This window comes from Lineus longissimus, chromosome 2 (assembly GCF_910592395.1).
Source record: "Lineus longissimus chromosome 2, tnLinLong1.2, whole genome shotgun sequence".
NCBI lineage: Eukaryota > Metazoa > Nemertea > Pilidiophora > Heteronemertea > Lineidae > Lineus > Lineus longissimus.
Window position 1 is genome coordinate 21,599,208 of NC_088309.1, and position 20,204 is coordinate 21,619,411.

Sequence of the window (20,204 nt, forward strand, 5' to 3'; positions counted from 1 at the left end):
GGTTATATCTGGCGCTGTGATTATGCTGTCCCTGCCTTCTGGTTGTGGCTGTACCAGCCATGCCTTCAGGCTGCGACAATGTCCTCATTAGATCAATCTGCAGAGGAGCTGTTCCCATAATAAGATGTGTTTGCCAGTCAATTGGCCCTGACCCTGTTCATGACCTCTTATTGAAGAGAAAGTCATTTTCAGAATATTTGAACAGCGGGCAAAGAGCAATTATTGGCCAGGACAAGAACAGGCAATAATTGAAATGAACAACCAGAACTATGACATACTGAATGATTGATTTGATATTTTTATTAAAAATATATTGATTTCGTTCATTAGTATAAAACTTTCCAGCAAAATCATGGATTCTATCAACATACACCATGCAAGCACTAACCAATCACTTAACAATCATGGAATAAAATGTGACTCTTGCAACTACTTTTGGTTTCATTCGTTGGAGTTATGGAAATTGCTGGATGGCAGTTAGAAATAAAAAATTGTTCAAGAAACCCCGCCCTTCAGGTTCTATTCGTTCATCTGAAGATAATTTTTCACCCATTTCAGCCATTTTCGTATAAAATCAACCTGTTGTGGTTGGCTTTCATATGAAAATATGAAAATGTTCTACTTTTTCCATTTTTAAATTCATTGGACAGAAATGCATTTTTCACAAAAGTTCATAGCCTTTCTGAAATCTCTTAAATTTTACATAATGCAGCACAACAAAGACTGAGAAGCATTGATAATAGTGATACAAATAAGAGTATATATGCAACTAAGTATCAAGAAATGTTCATCAGGAAAACGCCATGACCATGTCATAAAGTCTTTATACTCCACTTCATGAAAAAAAGGCACTGCACGATAAAACAAAGCTGAAAATTGTTGGGAAAAGCTGTCAGTATTTCACTCGCTTGTTCTTGGTTGTTGGCAAAGTAAGTATTTTTAGATACTTTGGACTTTGAAGTTTTAGATGAAATATAACATTTAATTCAAACATTTCATTTTCTGGGTGAAATTACCGAAAATTAAAGTGCCATTTTTTATGCAATGGAGTATAGTAAAGGGCGCAACTGCCAGCTTTATATTTCAGCCCTCAAGGAGGGTTGATGAATTCCACCAAGAATTCCCTACAGTTTGGAAAACGAAGTTGCAATATTTATGAGTTAAAGTTGATCTTTTATGGCTTTTATGGTCATCCTGTACAAGGAAATAAAGAAACTGAAAACTATTCACAAACATTTGGCATCACCATTGCAAAATCTTGATATATGATAATATGATAGCACCTTATTCATCAACTAACATAAGCAGTTCTACCGAGTCGAGACTTAAAAATTTCCTTGGTGATTTTTTCATCAATCATATGTCAATAAGGCCAATATGTGCGCAAGAGACCTTATATGTGTACATGTGAAGAGATTCATCGCAAAATGAGATTTGTTCGTTTTCGCTTCAATGTTAGGAACTTTGTGAAAAAGTGCTTTGGAAAATTTTGGACATTTTTGTCAAAAAAGTTTTACTGTGGGCCCGAATGCTGTGAAATTTAAGGACAGATCATTTATCACATGGACAATGCCATGACACATATCGCATTTGAGATGAACCTCCTCATATATACCAGCAAATTCCTTAAATGCAGTAGCAATTGCCAACTAAGTCATTCATACAGAGCATTTTCAGTGTCGGTGAAGTTGTAAATTTATTGAAAACAAGAATACTAATTCGAGCATCTCGGGCAAGCACAATGAATGCAATTCAAGCAGAATGGCAATATGAAATGAAGGTACGCTGAGTGATAATACCGTTCTGATACAAAACAGATTGTCAAAGCAGAGTTTCACTCATACTGTCAACCAAATAGCATTCAAAAGACATATTGCTTTTACTTGTTTCAAGCAGGCCAACTGGAGATGACACTTTGCTCAAAACCTCGGCTCCAGTCTACATGTAGCTCTACACTTGCAGTGTTTGGTGAGACAACCAATTCCTCCAATTCGGTATCAATTTCTTAAACATTACAATATCTGGTTGATGTAATTAATTATATCTTTTGAGGAACCATACATCTTCTAGACCGTCCTTAGGCTTTTTGTTACTAAAGGTTCACAGTATTAAGTCAACAGTGAATTCATCTTGGCAGTGAGGAAGAGGACATGACATAAACAGATGACAGGCTTCTACAATCTGTGGAAGGAGGGGCTATCACTAACATAGGGACCGTCAATTTTTAAACTGTGTATGCACAACACCAACCTTGAGCTTAGGCTACAGTAATCCCCATCTACTAAGGATGCTCTTGGGACAGACAAATGCTGTCCTTATATGAGAGGTGTCCTGATCAAAAGGGTTAAATTCTCTTGAAAATACCATTTTGGTACCAAATGAATGTTCTCAATATAGAGGGTGTCCTTAATAGAGAGGTGTTCACTAAGGGAGGTTCCACTGTAGCTAAGTAAACCTTAGTATAAAACAGCAGATATCCAAAATGTCTTTGGTGCGGGTGGCAATGTGGGAATGCTGCAACCTTGTGATGCTCGAGGTCAGGCTATAAACCAACCCATGTTTCTCTCAAGAGGGCTGTGAGCAAATATTTGGCATCCCGACTGGCAGGGGAAGAGTTAAAATAACAAGCAAAAGAGCAGCTATAACTCAAACGCTATCTGCATACATATTAAATTGACAGCCCCCTATCACAATTTCTCTGATATAAGCAATTATTACAAGAGTATTGAACATCATTTGATATGGTTCGTGACATCATCGCTATAACTATTTTCGCTCAAATCAACATGATTTGCTCCTAAATGATTCCCATTGCGTTTGTTATTATGATTTCTCGAGTCGTCCCTATGATGATTATTTGAGGAGAGTTCCTCTGTATGATTTGGACTACTTTTTACAGAATATAAATCTTCTTCATCTTCATCCTCAAAGTCCTCCCTATTTAGAAGGATTCGATCAGTTTTATGATCATAAACAGTGGGCAGTTTTTGATATGCAACTTTTTGCGTGAAACATAAATTTCCATTGGTGTATGCCTGAAGTAGGCCAAAAGTAACGAAGAATAACACAACAATGAATATACAACTTAAGGTTGCCAAGGTTACCAACCCAAAGGTTGAGGCCGCGACAGAGGACAAGGTTACATGTTGAAAACTCAAACCTCCACTATCTTTAAAACTGTTTGTATCTGATCCTGGTCGTTCTATATTTCTGTCATCAACACATATACCTGGAGAATACAAAACATTGAAAATGTAATATTGAGGATGGCTAAACATGGTCAATAGTGTTAATCGCTATAAAATGACTCGAATACAAATGGTTGCTACGGTAAATTGAGAACAACCAATTTAAAAGTTTTAAAACTTAATCATGCATATAAATCTGGCATTTTAAATCACCATGCAATATTTATGGCACTGCACAACCAGCTCAGCTCATTGTTATCTTGCGTGGGTTTTAATCGTAACCCTTTCCGGTATGGCTGATATATGGCCTGATTGTCAGCTAAGTTTGATTTTTATAAAGTATATTTAAACATCACTCCACTGCATGACAATGAGGTTGCAACTGGTTTGTTAGGTGCAATATTTGTGTCAATCACCTGGTGACTTCTCGTGCAATATGCATCTATGAAGTTCATAACAGATGTGCATGCTATGGGTGGAGAGCAGTATAGATCCACCTCAATAGGGGGAACATGGGAATGACACGAGGTGTCCTTCCTTATCAGGGATGCAAAATTGTATGGAAAGGACCAATAGGGGAAAATAACTGGTGAGTGTAGTACACAGTGTCCTCTCATGCAGGATAGGTGATCTTTTGAGTGATGTTGCATTGCAGAGACAATAGACTCTCTTTTGAGGGATCGTTCAACATTTTTACAAGAGTACTCTTTCTTCGACTCACTCTAACGAACAGTAAAAGATGATGATTTCCACATCAAAGATGTTCATAATTCATGCACCAGAGTGAAAAGCTCCCTCCCCCAAGCATATCCTCCATACTCATGAGGAAAAACATTGAAACCATCCCTTAAAGAGCAGTTTTATTTGATACACTCAAAACAGAAATGTTTGTGGATTCAAAATGCATGGCAGTTTCAGGAAAGGCTGATTCAGATTTACTAAAGCAAGGAGACGCTTGGGAACGAGTGTATAAAACACCTATCCCAATGCAAAGAAGAACAATGATGAAACCAAAGACAGCAAAGAGGACAACACCATAAGTGGAGGTTGCTACAGCCATAAATGTCAGGTCATCGCATGGCACAGTGTGCCTATTGACACTATCGGTTTCTGAGACATTTTTGTCAAACCTGACATTTTCACCATCACTGACACATCGACCTGGAGAGAAAACAAAGTCAGATAAGAGATATGTGCAACCCACTTGCTTGTTCCCCTCGGCTAGATGACCTCCCTGTCCTCGAAGGTGATATTCGCACTCACAAAAATGATAGGAACAAAACAACGGTGCCAGTGTACAACAACTTAGGACAAAGAGCATGCAGATAACAGAACGTTGGAATAGGCGTAAAAAGGTGTGTGTGTGTGTCGACATGGGGGGGGGGATCTCGCGGTCTGGGCAGTAAGACCATAACATAAAATCTGTTGCAAACTTTTCACACTGTTTACAGTCACAGATGTGTTTCAAGGTCTCATTCAATTCTGTGGGGGATCAGTGGCAGAGTGGTTCGAGTGCCGGGCTTATAACCAGGAGGTCGTAGGTTCGACACACGGACGAATCAACACTGTTTCATGTTTGTGTCCCTGGGCAAGGCACTTAACCCTACTTGCTTCTTTCCACCCAGGAATAAATGGGTACCAGGCTTGCCTGGGAAGTTAGCCTGCGATATACCAGCATCTTATCCAAGGGGAGTAACACTCCTAGTCGCTTAATGCTACGGAAACCGAGATAAGCTCCGGCCGCATGATCCGTTTGTTGCTCGGGCTATAGCCCAGCTGACTTTAACTTTAACATTCAAGTCTGTGCAGCATGATGCAGGGGCAGAATACGACTCGCTTTGAGAGGTTGGAGAAACTATGGTGCAGTAAGAGGCGAGGGGCACAATTAACACAATGTGGAGAAACTGAGTTAGGCAAATTAGAAAAATGGGGAAAAAAGAGTGTGAAAATGTCCTGAACAGAACGAGTGATAAACTAACCTGTTTCAAGGTGGCAGGTACAGCAATCTTTCCTGTGTGTCTCGGAACAGCAGAGAGTACATTCACTATTCTGTTTGTTTTGGATGTAAGGTTTCTCACAAGACGTGCAGTTTGTCGGTCCCGGGCCGCGACACGTGCGGCAGGTTTTGTTACATAGCTGACACTCCTGAAAGTAAAAACACTTGAACTTTCAGAGAGTGCGACATTACCCTGAACTAGGGGGCCGAGACCTCTTCTGTCATTTATTGTAAACTGTTACCTCAAGAATATTACATGTTAGCACCCCTAACTCTAACTGTCAAATAAGATGAACTTTGATCAGAAATACATCAGATCTAGACTTACCCTCTTGGCAACATTGAAGAAACTGCCAACAGCACATGTTGGGGCCTTCATACAAAAACCTCGGTAGACAATGTAACCTTCCTCGCAGGTCAAGCAATTACTTGGACCGCCATCTGAAACAGGCCAACGTCATTTAGCAACAAATCACCGACGACCTGCACATATCAAGCCGATAGAGTCTACCTCTGTTTCTGGCCCATATTCTGGTGCTTTCAGGTTGCTGGACAAGGTCTTCGGACGATAAGGCCATGGAGATGGCTCACTTGGGTGTCTCCACTTTCGATCCTTGTTCTTGTCTAACTTTTCATTGGTGTTCATCTTGGTGGTTCCATATGATGCCTCCAGGTGGCATATACTGATATAGGATCGCTGCCATCCATTCGGAGGCTAATAAACCTACCACATTTGGACTTGGATGATGCATCATAATAATATAATGAGTCTTTTATATAGCGCAATTCCGTGACACTAAAGTTCTCGCTCAAGGCGCTTTGGGATATCATATTATTACCCCGGTCTCCACAGAAATCAATCAGGGGTTTCAAGGAGCAACCAGAAGGTGCTCACTTGAACTCGACCAGTAGGGGAACTAAGCAGTGACTCGGCCGGGAGTCGAACCCACGACCTCCTGATCATGAGGCCGACTCTCTTCCACTGCGCTACCTCTGCCCAATGCATCATGTCAGAGTTGTTCATTAAAGTTTATCCCTCAGAAGCAATTTATAATGCCTACCTGTGCATGTTTTACATGTATGATGACATCGGCCACATTCACCATGGGACATGTAATAACCTGTCGGGCACGATGAGGACTGACATCGTCCATTGTAGAGGAGCACAGGCATGGGGCACTTTATGCAGTCTCCCATACCGGGGCCCGTACACTCTAAACAACTGGCATCACATGATGTACACTTATTGCTTTGATCCTTGAATTGACTGAAAAGAAATTGTAGCTCTATACAAAGAACTTCTCCAAAAGCATGCTAGCTCTGGACTGACAAATGCTGGGAATTATCCTAACAATGCTGGTACCAATATGGTGTCCTTGGGTTCTACTCTCCTTGAAATTGCTTACACCATGAAATAATACTATGAAATAATACAATTCTAATGTATAATGAAAACCGTATGTATAAATTACCAATTTGACAACCTATGTCTATGAGACTGTATTTTCAAGAGAGCTACCTTCTGTAAGTTCTCAGCAAACTTCACCATTTATGACAGTACCAAAATGAGCAATTCCATGCTTACCCTTCAAATACAATTCATGTATAATGAAAAGCGTATGTATAAATTACATATTTGACAACCTATGTCAATGAGACTGTATTTTCAAGAGAGCTACCTTCTGTAAGTTCTCAGCAAACTTCACCATTTATGACAATACCAAAATGAGCAATTCCATGCTTACCCTTCAGGACATGTTGTGCTGCATTCACCATTCACTAGCACCATGCCATGTTCACACGCTGTGCAGTCCTTTGCCCCTCCACCTTTACACAAACGGCAATTACGATGGCATTCTCGGCATTCCTTGGTTGTTGATGCATCAATGGCACTGGCAACGTAGGTATAGTAACCTGCTCTACACTTGGTAACACACTGATTTTCATAGAAAATCCTAAAATGAAAGGAAAAAAAATCACAAATGAATCATTTAACCTGGGGGTACAGTCTATTTCTATGTTGTTTGTTCCATTGAAGTACTGTAGAGCCTCCTACTCTGTGGACTAACATTTCTGTCCTTCTCGTGTTCATGAAGACAGTGGTCTGATCACACAGGCCAATAAACAAAGAAATGCCAGATTCTGGACCAAAATCAGTCCTATGAATTATAACTCTTCTGTATAAGCCCATACTCAAAGAGAAGTCAAAATTGTTTCGATTGGGACCTGTGATTGGGAACAGATTGGATCCCAACGTTATCAATGATCAAGGGGTACAAGGACCTGCCTATTAGCATCCTAATTTGGCCCTTAAGAGAAAGGCGTGGTGTTTCCCAAGTGAAGGTCTTACCTTTCAGAGGTGCAAGAGATACAGTCACCATCACTTTCTCCAGAACAAGTCTTGCACGTTTGATGACATTTCTTACAGTAACCATCCTTAGTCTTAAATTCATCCTCATCACATGCAACATCCTTATTGGTACAGCCGTTATTCACCAGCCTGAAGTCATCAGAACACCTTGTGCACTGATTTGCCTGGGGGCCAAGGCAGCGCAGACAGCTAGGGTCACAACTGGAAATGAAGACAATGAGAGTAGAATTGATAATGACCTAGCCGCCACTCTTGTATCTTCAGGGCTCATGAGGAGGTCAGTTTTGTTACTAGAAAACAACGAACCACGTGAAATGACCATGACAAAACAGCTTTTTCAAGGCTATTTCTGTAAGCAATGCATGTTTGATGAGGCCTCTTACCTGTTACACTCCCAAAGTTGAGTGTCGGCGTAGAAAAATAAGCCACATTCATGGATGCATGTTCCGTTTTTGAAGAATACACCACCAGGACACCGGACACAATCATACATGGATGGGCCACTACAGGAATCACATGATATATGACACATCTGACATCTGGAAAGAGATGAATGAAGTCTACAGATATTAAGCGATAAATTCTGTCTATCACCAAATTTCGCATTTCTTAGCAATTTGCAATAATCTCTGTGACAAAAACGTTAAGCAACTTGAATTTTGGCAGAGAAATCTTTGCTCTCAATTTGTCGCAAGTGCGCACATGGTTCCTGGCAGTTACATGTACAACACTTACATTCCAGTTTGATCTTTATATTGGTTTGGCTTGCACTCGAGGAGGCACTTGTGGTTTCTCAACGTCATTCCTTCACTGCAAGCAGTACAAACATCGCCTTCACTGCTACACGTAACGCAGTTATCATCACAGGGAAAACATAGGCCATCAGCTACAAAGAATACAACATCAACATCACAGCTCACAATACATCAAAACTATTCACGCTTTTATGAAGAATACTTGTAATGCTACCACAACCCAGGCCCCTAACTGGCATATTAGTCAATGACCAATTGGACACCCCAACCACTATCTAAAGCCCCCATTTTAAGGACACTGATTTTCATTGAATATTACTGTAATCAGGCCATTTTCCTATTTATGACCCGCTCTACCAAAACTAGGCGCTTGTCGCATCTGAACTTGATAGGTTGATACGGACTTGTTGTTCATTTCCCTATTGTAGACCTTTTGTGAAATGTGACCAAATCAGTTTGTAATAGATTTCACAAAAGGTCTACAATAGGGAAATGAACAACAAATCCGTATCAACCTGTCAAGTTCAGATGCGACAAGCGCCTAGTTTTGATAGAGCGAGTCACATTTAGGACAGCCAGACCGGAGTCGAAAGTACTTTAAAAAGGGTCAAGACAAGGCCTACCTTGATCAGCATAGTATCCATCAGGACACTGAGCGACACAAACTTGCTGATCTTGTACGAGGAAGTAACCTTGCTGACAGGTGAGACAGCCCTCGGGACCTTTCTGCTCACACGTACTGCAGGTCGAATGGCACTTATGGCACACGTTTGTCTCATCGGCATACTCTCCAGAATGACAGCTTAACACGCATGGTCTACAAAAAGAATGGGGAAAGAATTGTAACTTAAGGCGTTGTTCAGACAGCTGTTGCCTTTGGCCACTTGAGTAACTCCAGTCACTGCAACATACATGGATTGTGTTACGTTTAACAGTTTATATTCATTCAGTCATCGTCGGGCCCTATTGCATGGTAGACAGCAGTGTTAACCACTAGGTTATGAGGCTCTTTATTTTCAAATTCTTTTATTTGGGCAGGTATCCTCCATATCTCAGTACACCTTGGTACATGAGACAAGATTAGGATATGATGAAATCAGACGATCCTGCTGGGCCGAGGAACATTCTTTTAATTAGTAGCAGAGAAAACTACACTGCCAACTTCATTTGCCCACAACTCCAAAACCCACTTGGAACTTCTTTTCAAAGGAAATCTTACCCGTGTTGGCCTCTCCTGTAGTGCAGGCACTCCTGGCAGTCTTCAGGCTTAGGACCCACACACCCACTGCGACACTGAGGATCACACACTTCACCAGGCTAGAAGAGAAACAAAACATATACAGATCTTATCGTTAATTGACAGCATCACAGTGATGGAGTCAGGTTTCTGAAAAGGCTGTAAGGATAGACTCCTAATTGCCACCCCTCATCATGCAGTTGCAAGTGGAGGAGACTGCTCCTTAAGGCAACCCGTCAGGGAGGAGGAAACCTCGGATATAAGAATCCACAAAAGTCGGCAGGTGCCAGCACATGTGGGCAGTCAAAGAGGCTAAAAATCGGAACCCCATGCATTTCAACATCATGGTTAAACACTATCATCATGCAGTTCCAAACTTTAAAATCATTAGCACTGTCTTCAAGATATCTTTTGTAACATTCATAACCCTTGGGCAAGGAATATCATTGGAATTCAACTCTATCCTTTCCCCGAGTCCCAAGCAAAGATCCCTTTTTACCAAAGATCTGATCACATCAAACAGTATACCAATGACATAAATTTTTTGTAAGAACATTTGCAATTTGCTAATAGCAGAGTTAAAGGAGAAGTCATTCTAACTAAAAGAAGGCATTCATAAACTTTAAGAAGGGAAAGTATTAAACTATGATGCGCACTGAGTTAAAAGTATCCTCAACAAAAATTTAAACATGCAGGAGAAAGTTAATGAGTTTCATTCCTCCATGCAATATTTATCATTTTCATTACCATTATGAACTGTATCAACGTCAAATCTCTTTAATCAGCATGCTTTTTAAAAGAAAAGTGTTGCTGTAGTTTAACACAATATACCTGCTTTTATTATATCAAAGATTGATTAGTGGGGGAGGAGGCAGAGTAAAGCTCAAACAGTACCATGGTTAACGCTATATGATTATGACGACTATGTTTGCTAATGGGGGCAAGAGAAGCGGCGGTAACATACACCGTGCATGTCGCATTCACTACAGGCTCACCTACCTTGGTTGGCGAAGTGGTAACCTTTAAGGATATTTTGGATAATTTGTTAGGAACGGCTAGCCTCTCACTCAAGATTCTTTTGCACATGAAACTAAGAATGTCCAGGGCCTCAAATTATATATCAAAACTGAAATCAATCATGACACAAATGGCACATAACATGCTTTCGAACAAATGGTTTTTGTCAAAATTCTTAAACCCAGCAATGAAGGATTTTATCCATAGTGATAATTATTGCAGGTCACTACACTAAAAGTCACCAGTCTACACGGCACTTAGGCATTTTGTGATGATAAAATGATGATGACATACTTGCTCCGGTCCAGCCTGTTCATAATTATAGCTATAATCAGGATCATAGTAGCTACTGGTGGTCCGAGTTACATCACTCGTCTGTGCCTTGGTGCTCAATGGCTGCTGCGAAGAGCCGCGACCATGATTCTGCTGACCATTCTTAGGCGGTTCCGTGGTGGCTTTCCTCCTCTTTACTCTAACGGGTTGCTCGGCCGTACCATACATGATGAGTTGCCACGACACCAGAGAACCTAGAACCCAAAAATATTATCAATATTCTAACTTTCATGCAAGTAAAAAGTTCTTTGGTGCAAGGTATTGTGTGTTTTGTAACATCACATAGACCCCTGACAAAAAGATCATGACACCATTACGTTGGCCAATTCAAACAATACAGAGGATAAAAGGTATATCACGTATAGTCATTTTGTTGTCTTCAGTTTTTTAGTTTAACAATGTTCCCAGCTAAAAGATGTGGGGACAGACTGATAGTGGGACAACCATTGAAAGGTGAACATAAGCTGACTGAGTACAGTGAAAAAACAGCTTTACAAAAAGCTGCCAACTTCAGTGAGCCAAAAATGGAAAAATTTGTTCCATCTCAATATGTTCCTAAGACTCACCAGTGTTTGTGGCAGGGCCTCCATTCTCTACGACAAACTTCCATTCACCCACAGGACTCTCACCCCAAAAGTGGACGGACATGAACGGCCAGTCTTCAAACTTATCACTTTTGTAATCACTTGGCCGCTTTGGTAGCAGCGTTGAACGTGTTCCGTTGGGGGAGACAAGATGGAGGATCAGGTCGCCACGGTGATCGTAACTTATGGACGCGCGGACTTGCACATGTTCAAGGTGTCGTATGGTATGTTTGTGGTCACCAAGGCAACCCGTGGTCGTGACAGTCACCTCTATCCCTCTACCTTCGATGGCCCTGAAAATATAATGAGGGGAAAACAATTTCAATTTATAAGAATTTGACCTTGGAACATGAAACCATGTTACTAAGAATTTATCACTAATTCTTGTTGTAACATAACTTCATCCTGAGATTAAAATGTAAAACTTTATAGACAACTGAGCACAAGGTAACGATTAAAATGTCAGAGACTGAATAAGATAAAGAAATATTTGAATATTTAGCAAATAGAAAACTCACTTGTAATCACCATCTTTGGATGTCTCACACATGTGTTGTTCAGGGACAGGTGTCCAGACTTCAGCCATACGGACCATGGCGTCAGCATCCATCAGACCATAACCATACTTCAAACTAACTGAAAAAGGCATTGAAAAAGATTTTTCTTTGTTCAGCTGGTGTATGGGACACAGACATTTTTCAAATACATGTAGTCAGAATTGATATCAAAACACGTTGCCTTTTTTGCTTGTTAGCTCATCACCAAGCCATGACACCGACTCTCAGAGTTTCTTTGGGTAAACTGTTAATTTGTCTAATTACCTTTTCTTCCAAGCCCATTTGTGACCCAGTTAGGGTCGGCAGCCATTGGTTGAGGTCGAGCTGTCATTAATGTTATGTACTGCATGTCACGCCAAGTCATATCCGGACTGAAATGTAAGAGTATGTCATTACATTTTTGTCACAACCTCTAGTAAATGCAGGAATTTTATCGAAACTTTACTTGCACAATCCTCACTAAATGCAGGAGCATTCCTGGCACAACCTACACTGATGCAGAAAGAGAGCCCATGGGATGGTGGCTTTGGAGTATAACTAGACACACATGGTTACTAAAAGTAACTGAAGGCTTTAATATGAGACGTACAAAAATCAGGCCCCAGCAACTCTATCTTCAACTTATTCCCTAACTGGACTTACTTTGCCTCAAGTGCCAGGGCGCATATCGCAGCCGCCAAAGGTGCGGAGGCGGACGTGCCAGTATGTGACTCCGTACAACCATTATGTAAATCAGTCGTCACGATCTGCTTCTCTTTGTAGGTGTCGCCGCTACTGTAAGTCGACGCCAACGTCGATGAACATTCTTCCAGATACCATGGTTCTTTGTTCATCTCCGAGACGCTGCTTATAGATAGGGTGTAGATGCTGTTCGTGTAGCCATCACAGTTACAGGAGTCGTGACTGCTTCCTCCATTGCCCGACGCCCACACAAAGATTGAGCCTTTGTTGTTCCGACCCTGCAGTGAAAACAAGGAGAATTGAACACTGCAAACTGTGAAATGTTCGCCATGCTAAAACGTTCAAGTGGCAGTAGACTTAATACGTTGGACAGCTTGTGAAGACCGCTTTCTGGGCCCAGTTCAGTCTTTCAAAATAGATGAGTCTGTAACTTGACGTTTACTTCGAGTTGACTTTAAGTTTACTTGGCACAACTGAGTGAGATAACACCAAATCAAAGTTAACATCAAGTTAGTGAGCTAGCTTGTTTTGAACAACAGGGGCCAAGCTACAGCTACAAAGCTAATCCTTCTTACCTTTGTTACACCATCTAAGAACGCTTGCTTTGCCAACTTAGCTGGTCCGTCCACTACCATCCCATTGTCATCAGGCCCCCAGCTGGCCGAGTAGATATCGATGTAATCTGGCTGAAGGCTAAGAGACCTGGCCTCAACAATGTCGCTAACATCACCGTCTAACATTCTTACACCTGTATGAAAATTTGGGAAGATTATAATCAACCATCAATAAATCATTATAGACAGTCTAGGAAAGCTACAATATGTATACATGTCCACATGGGAAGCAAATTCAACACCTTAAAACATCTGTCATTGCTGTGCTGTGAAAATGACTCCCCAGGCAATCGTTGTTAGTGCTTTGCCTTGCTACGCTCTGGCAAAGAATGTGCTGTTACGAAACTTTCAGAGATTAGAATGTTGTCCTGTTCAGCCTGGTGCTTCGATACTAAATTTAGGTAACACCCACCACCGATCCTGGCATTATAGGCGATTCCGACACCGCACTTTGAATTGTTTGCTTGTGCTGCCACCTCTCCCGCACACCTGGTACCATGCCTAGAGAAAGTGAAAAAAAAAGATTGCAAAAGCCGCCACCAAAAATATACGAAGCAACAAATAAAAGTTTCCAAACTGCCAAAAACTGCAACCCACAAAGTTTCTACCGCTTGCTCTATATTATATGTAGTATTTCGGCGGAGGGGGGGGCTTTAAACCCAATCCTACATTGCTTAGGATTGCGAGACACAAGATTTAAAAAATAATCCTAGAAAAAAAACTGTAAAAGTACCTGTTTTCATCACCGGAATCATATCGTGGCATTGGATCACCATCCTCTGAATTTATATCAAAACTGGCTCGAGGATCCTGAAAAGACAGACAAAGATGACTTTACAATTGTGGTCCATGGTTGGCATCTGCCTTAGTGAACATCTGACCATACAATGACACCTTGGCACCTGAATGATCCTTTGAATGAGACTCTTGCACCTGACCCAACCAGAACAAGTCAAAACAATCAAGAAATAACAAGAAAGAACGAAAGATGGCTAGGTTGAAGGATTTATTTTGACTGGATGATTATATAATATCTAGACCATGCAAGTAACATCAATAGGGTATCAGCATCCTAATAGGTGGCATTGATATTCACTTGGGTATATGCAATGAAAAGATGTCAAAACTCAGACAAAATTGACGTTTCTCTGTCACAACAACACCATACCCTAGTGACAGTCAGCGCCACAGCAGTGGCCGTATCCCATTGAATGGTGTTAAACATAAGGCATCCAACAAAGCTCAAAAGAGATAACCAGAAGAAAAAGATTGAGTAAAACAGTCAGAGGTCTCGGATTTCCTTTCCCCAGGTAAGGATGGCAAAAAGTTTGACATGATCTTTGGAAGAGCGAAGCATTGTTCATATTACAAACAGGTGTTTGATGGAAAAGATGTTGGCAAAAAGTTCGAGCTATAAGTGAGGCACTACATCGTCGGCTCTAAACTCAGGAAAAACTTTGGTATTTGAGAAGCTTAGTTTATCAGCAATCCAAGTTGGCATTCTACGTAGCATGCCCACAGCCTCAATACTGAAGATGTTAACCTGTAGCCGCATTTTTCTTCATTAGGATAGAAAATGAATAACCATGGGTAGAGATTGCATTCACCTAGCACCTGCCAACTCGACAGGTTCATAGCTCCCCTGGTCATGTGAGCCTTCAATAATTCAGAAAAATATCAGATTTCCTAGGAACAAATGACTGCGTGCGTCATAAAACATAGAAAAACCAGTTTTGTAATTATCCAAAGATCAGGCCACACAATGTTGGGTTTGACCATTTTTTCTGATTTGTTATTTTACGTTTCTCATAAACCGTGAAAAGAGCTAAGTTAATCAGGTATTTAGAGGAAGTAGCAGGTGAGTTTTTCTAAAAATCTAAATTTGAATGAAACCATGACTACTTTTGCCACTGAAGGTCACATTCATTCTGAAACTGAACTCAATCTTTACATTGGGGTGGATTGATTGAGACTACGAATCACAGAGCCTTTGATTTACTTACATAATTTTTCTTTAAGTCATCATGATTCGTCTCAAGGCCGTCATCGAGGATTGTGACGACCACACCCTGGCCAGTATAGCCCCTCTGCCATGCTGGTACAACATTCATATCAAAACCGCCCTTAGCGCCAAAAAGCTGAAGAAGAAAGCAGCAATGGATAACTAATTGGTTCACAGGTAAAAAGGTATCAAGACGGCAAAGACTTATAAGAAATAAAAGTAGATGGTGTTATGAAATTGGACGATAACTTTATTACCAGGTCAATCTCTATCTCGCCTCCTGGGGAAAGGAAACCCCCCTGACTACGGCGTAAATAGAGTTTGCAATGGTGTCTTTAAAGGTACGCACCACTAACCTGAAACCTTGGAGCAACTAGAATGTGTCAAAAACCAATGAATGCTCACAGGTTAGGTACAATGATATAGATGAGACCCTAGGTAAAGTGTCATACCCAATTAGTGAACATACATTTTTGTGTTCTGGGTGATACTTAGTCCATACAAGAGCTCAGTTTTGTAAACACAGCTAACCTTTAACAGATTTATTGACCATCGCGGCCAGCAAAATTGTTCATAAGGAAAGCGCAATATCCTGAGGATGGCGGGTAAACAGGCTGCAGGGTAGAGTAAACTTCCTTGAGATTATTAATGCCGTGGCTGGCTTCTATTGTCAAGGGATCGAATTCTCACAGTGGAAATGAACGGTCATTGCGAAAAGGTCAACATACGATGGCAGGGTTGTGTTGTTTATTAAGACGTCTCAACAGGAGACTCCAGAAGTGTCACGTTGCTTACGCGTAGCACTGATGAAAGTTAAGGCACCATCTAGATGTTGCAATTGAGCCACAGCCTCTGCTAAGAAAAGTGTCTTTGGTTTACTATTACCCTTCAAAGGTTATACTGTGGGCAAGAACCCCACTGTGAAGGTGACACTCGTATTTGTTTTAACAGGGTTGTCTCTTAATGTACTTGGAATCCCAAGAGTACATTGTGTATTCTTATATTTGTGCTTAAGTGAAACAGTAATAATTAGACTTGATAAAACTATCAAGACATTGTAAACTTTTACCCTAAAGAGGAGGCACCCTGGTGGTTTATAGGGACAGTTACCAAAAGAAATCAGATGGGGGGTGTCCGCACCTCTGCCCTCTCACGGGTCTGTCCTGGCTTAGTGACACAATAGCAGATCACACCTGCTTTCAGGCACCTGCACCATGCATTGGTTTTAATGATTTCCACCCAAGGTCTCCCTGATGAACGACAATGGCAAGCTTGTCACACGCAGCATGTCGTTCAGGCAATCAACAATTTCCGGACTGTCATGTTCGTGTGTGACGACTGGCAAAGCAATTGATGGTTTCAGATATTTCAATGGTGAATGTGAAGACAACTGCTGTCTTTGACACTTTGTATCAGCATCTTTAGAGCCTCCCTAGATGTTACTTGTGTGTTATCAGATGTATACATACAAATCAAATTCTCTCCCCTGAATCTTTTACCCTGACAAAGAAGACATCCTTTTGATTAACTGCATCGATTTCTAGATCACATTGCTCCCCTGGTAAACATTCCCTGTTTGACGATTTCCAATTAAACCAAGAGAAAAGGATTTGTTGATCCAAGTATCCTGGTGGGTCTTGAACTCTACTGACAGCACGGTTCAATGAATGGCCAAGTGCCATGTGCTCACCTGTTGTCAATGAAAGGAAGATGGTTATTACTTTAGTTCCACTGTGTTTGACCTCTGTGACCTTGGAAAAGTAGGTCAAGGTCAATATGCTTCAACCACTACTTTTAACCTTGATCAGATTGATCAATGACATACACATACATTTGGAGATCACACAGTGAATGGGTTCTTGAGATATGACTGTCATAGGATTGTATGACCTTGACCTATGTTTATATCTGAAAAGTAGGTCACACTTGAACAGCGCTGATATGACTTCGATGAGCACAAGACACAAGTTAGTGAAATGTCCAATGCTTGACCAAACGAGCTTGGTAACATGAACTCGCTAACACGATATCATATTTATTTTGGTATTTAACAGAACCAGCAACATCCTTTGCACCAAATAAGGTAAAGTGGTACAATACAAGCCCACGTACAACTACAGCCTTTGTGTGCTTTGATGTGTACAATGTACTGTCCGCTCATTTCTACACCGTATAGGGTCTATGATTGTACTGGAGCTACAATTGTACCACTTACCTCACCCACTCAGCAACATCAACAGCCCCAAGATGTAGATACACCTTAGATCAACTCAATTGATCTCAAGACGATGACAAACATTAGTGTAAATGACTATGGATTAAGTCTCGCTCAAAGGATCAAAGGTACAAGAGCCCATGGTTAATCTGAGGCTGCGTGACAATGACAGTCTCCGTATTGCATCAGTCAACGTTAATAGGCCATTCTGTGTCGTCAGAAAGACCTTGTTTTCCTCAAGAAGGTAAACATGTTGTTTCAGACACTGAAAGATAGAGCTAATCAGCATTTCTTAGTGATAGTAGAGTGGGAAATGAGAATGATGTTCACCTTAGCAATTTGCCACTGTGACCTTTATCCAGACTTTGCTAGGATCTGACACCACACGTTAGTGACCATTAACTGTCAAGAGTTACACATGTCATGATGAAAGAGAAAAGATCTGTGACTTTTTTAATATATTTGGGATACTGCTGGTGACAAATAGCTCAAGTTTAGGTGAATATACAATGTTCTAGAACTTGAGTTAATGTCTGGATGTGCAAGTTACCAAAATGACCAAATGTGACCTTGACCCAAAACAGAAGGCCTCTTCACGACCAAGTTTGATGATCAATGGATGACCAAGTTTGATGAAATCATGCATACAAGCACAAGCTAACATGTTTTAAAACCACACTCACACATCATGAACATGCAGCGACGACAAACCAACAAATGGTCACATTTAAAGGTCAATTAAGGTGATACTTACCAGATACCACTGGCTAGGATAAAGAGGATCTTTAAAACTGATTGGGGGCCCTTTTGGTCGGAAATCTCTCTTGACTCTTTTCTTGGCGACCTGTTGTTCAGCCCAGGTGATCTGAAAGGAGAAAGAATAACAGTCGGTAAGACATTGAGAATTTTGGCTTTGTCACTCATGGACCCATGGAGTATCTGGACACTTGCCTCCATCACAGCCATCTTAATTGCCATGGTCAACACATTTCCATGGTAACAAGGTAAACAGATCCTGTTTAGACTGCTACCGCAAGTAAATACAATTAATAGCCGATGAAAAAGTGTGGAACACGCTGATACGGGTTCAAATTGCTGTCAATCAATTCTCTGGGAAACATATTGGCCATGAACTGTAAACACCCATACCACGGGAGGGTCCTGGATCTAGGCTAAGACGGGCACCAAGGAACCTTAGGCAATGTTTTCTTCCTTGCCATGTTGGAATTGCTTTTCAATATCACAATTTGCTAATCGTTTGAAAAATCCTTCATACTAGCCTTGCAGACGGTATCCCTAAGGTGGAAAACACAGTAATTACCGCAAGTAGGGTGCACTCAGGAATGAGATCGGTGTGGAACGGAACTACTCCCTTGGGACGAATGTGTGTCGTGATTGCTTTAGATTGGAATAAAATTGACTCGGGTGGTAGTTTATGTGGTTATTTGGAGCTCATCTTATTTCATGAAAGAAAGTGTGGAGACCAACACAAGTGAGGTGAGATTTCAGGTCTTCTTGCACTTTGGCAGGTGGATCAACAAACTGTAAGTCAAGCGCCACGCAATGCTATCATATTCGCTTGTATGTGCGACAAAATAACCTCTTGTCTGCGGGTAAAACAGGTAATCACCAGGTTTGATATTGCCTTGCAGATTGATTGCCCACCGATGACCAATGCATACAAGCAACTATTGTCGCATGTCATTCAAATCACAGGCTTACCAACAAAGAATTTTGTTTGCATCTTCCTTTGAGCAAGTTGACAACATTTCCTCAGGAAGTTGAGAGAATTGTTTTTAATCCTCTTGTAGAACAGTGGCCAATACAGCTTAGCAATTAAAACCGTTTAGCAATATAAAACTGCCGATAATAAAACCAAAAAAGACATTTGACATTTAAGATAAAAAATTCTTGCCACCAATCCTCCTAGCAATACGAGTTGTTTTAAATTTTGAATCAACGATTTCAAATATCATGCCACGCCAAAGGGTATTTAAACGTTGTCTCTTCCGCAGACAACTTTTAACTTGGATTGGTGTAGAACAACTGGTAAGGATATGTCTTTCCTATGTGTTTTCATTCCTTCTTGAAGCTGATAGTCTTGATGAACTTGTGAAACGATGTTAAAAAGGATACTTTGAAGCCATGGATAGAATTCTTCAAGAGATGAATTCGGGAGATGGAAAGAAAGTTATCCCTGGAATATTCTTTTAACAAGAGTGCAGCAATACAAAGACAACTATTTTATTCTACTCAGCTGTGATATGTTTAACATGCTTGTAGCTGCTTCCTCAGTTGATTTTCTCTGAAAATTACATGTATGGGTTGCTAAAACCTTAAACCTGGGTTTCTCGGTAATAAGCCACAATTTTTTTGCCACTGGCTGCCACATCTCTTTTGTGAAGTCTCCCTTGTCTTTCCAACAACACCAACTTCAAACATATCGACTCCTTAATTAATATCAGCTGTTGGCTTCCCATGTATACCCGGGAGCTCAGTATGTTTCCACTAGTATGCCAAACCTGGGGACCTCTGTGTCCATTTGACAGTTAATCCTAAGCTGCCTGATGAATCTGCCAGCCCTTGTAACAGCACTAGTGATAAGCTTTTCTAATGGTTTATCAAAAAATTGATGTTTGAAATAATCGTATTGA

General features: G+C 40.9%; 1 protein-coding gene across 3 annotated transcripts in view; it reads right to left on the reverse strand.

Annotated features, from left to right (window-relative positions):
• Positions 1-275: 275 nt before the first annotated feature.
• LOC135482853 (furin-like) overlaps positions 276-20,204 on the reverse strand; it is a 32,525-nt gene continuing 12,596 nt past the window's right edge. The window contains exons 3-23 of one of the 3 annotated variants that reach the window (XM_064763300.1): positions 18,305-18,415; positions 15,337-15,471; positions 14,067-14,143; positions 13,746-13,834; positions 13,295-13,467; positions 12,681-12,997; positions 12,303-12,409; positions 12,000-12,117; positions 11,464-11,774; positions 10,859-11,091; positions 10,547-10,567; positions 9,530-9,627; positions 8,934-9,127; positions 8,291-8,441; positions 7,939-8,094; positions 7,535-7,756; positions 6,930-7,139; positions 6,246-6,451; positions 5,513-5,625; positions 5,168-5,333; positions 276-3,229 (exon numbers count right to left, since the gene is read on the reverse strand). In XM_064763300.1, the coding sequence (XP_064619370.1) occupies positions 2,733-3,229; positions 5,168-5,333; positions 5,513-5,625; positions 6,246-6,451; positions 6,930-7,139; positions 7,535-7,756; positions 7,939-8,094; positions 8,291-8,441; positions 8,934-9,127; positions 9,530-9,627; positions 10,547-10,567; positions 10,859-11,091; positions 11,464-11,774; positions 12,000-12,117; positions 12,303-12,409; positions 12,681-12,997; positions 13,295-13,467; positions 13,746-13,834; positions 14,067-14,143; positions 15,337-15,471; positions 18,305-18,415 (3,705 nt within the window). In that variant the 3' untranslated portion in view covers positions 276-2,732. Of the gene's footprint in view, positions 4,350-5,167; positions 5,334-5,512; positions 5,626-6,245; positions 6,452-6,929; positions 7,140-7,534; positions 7,757-7,938; positions 8,095-8,290; positions 8,442-8,933; positions 9,128-9,529; positions 9,628-10,546; positions 10,568-10,858; positions 11,092-11,463; positions 11,775-11,999; positions 12,118-12,302; positions 12,410-12,680; positions 12,998-13,294; positions 13,468-13,745; positions 13,835-14,066; positions 14,144-15,336; positions 15,472-18,304; positions 18,416-20,204 lie in introns of all 3 variants that reach the window. The other 2 variants (XM_064763302.1, XM_064763301.1) reach the window with 2 other exon arrangements.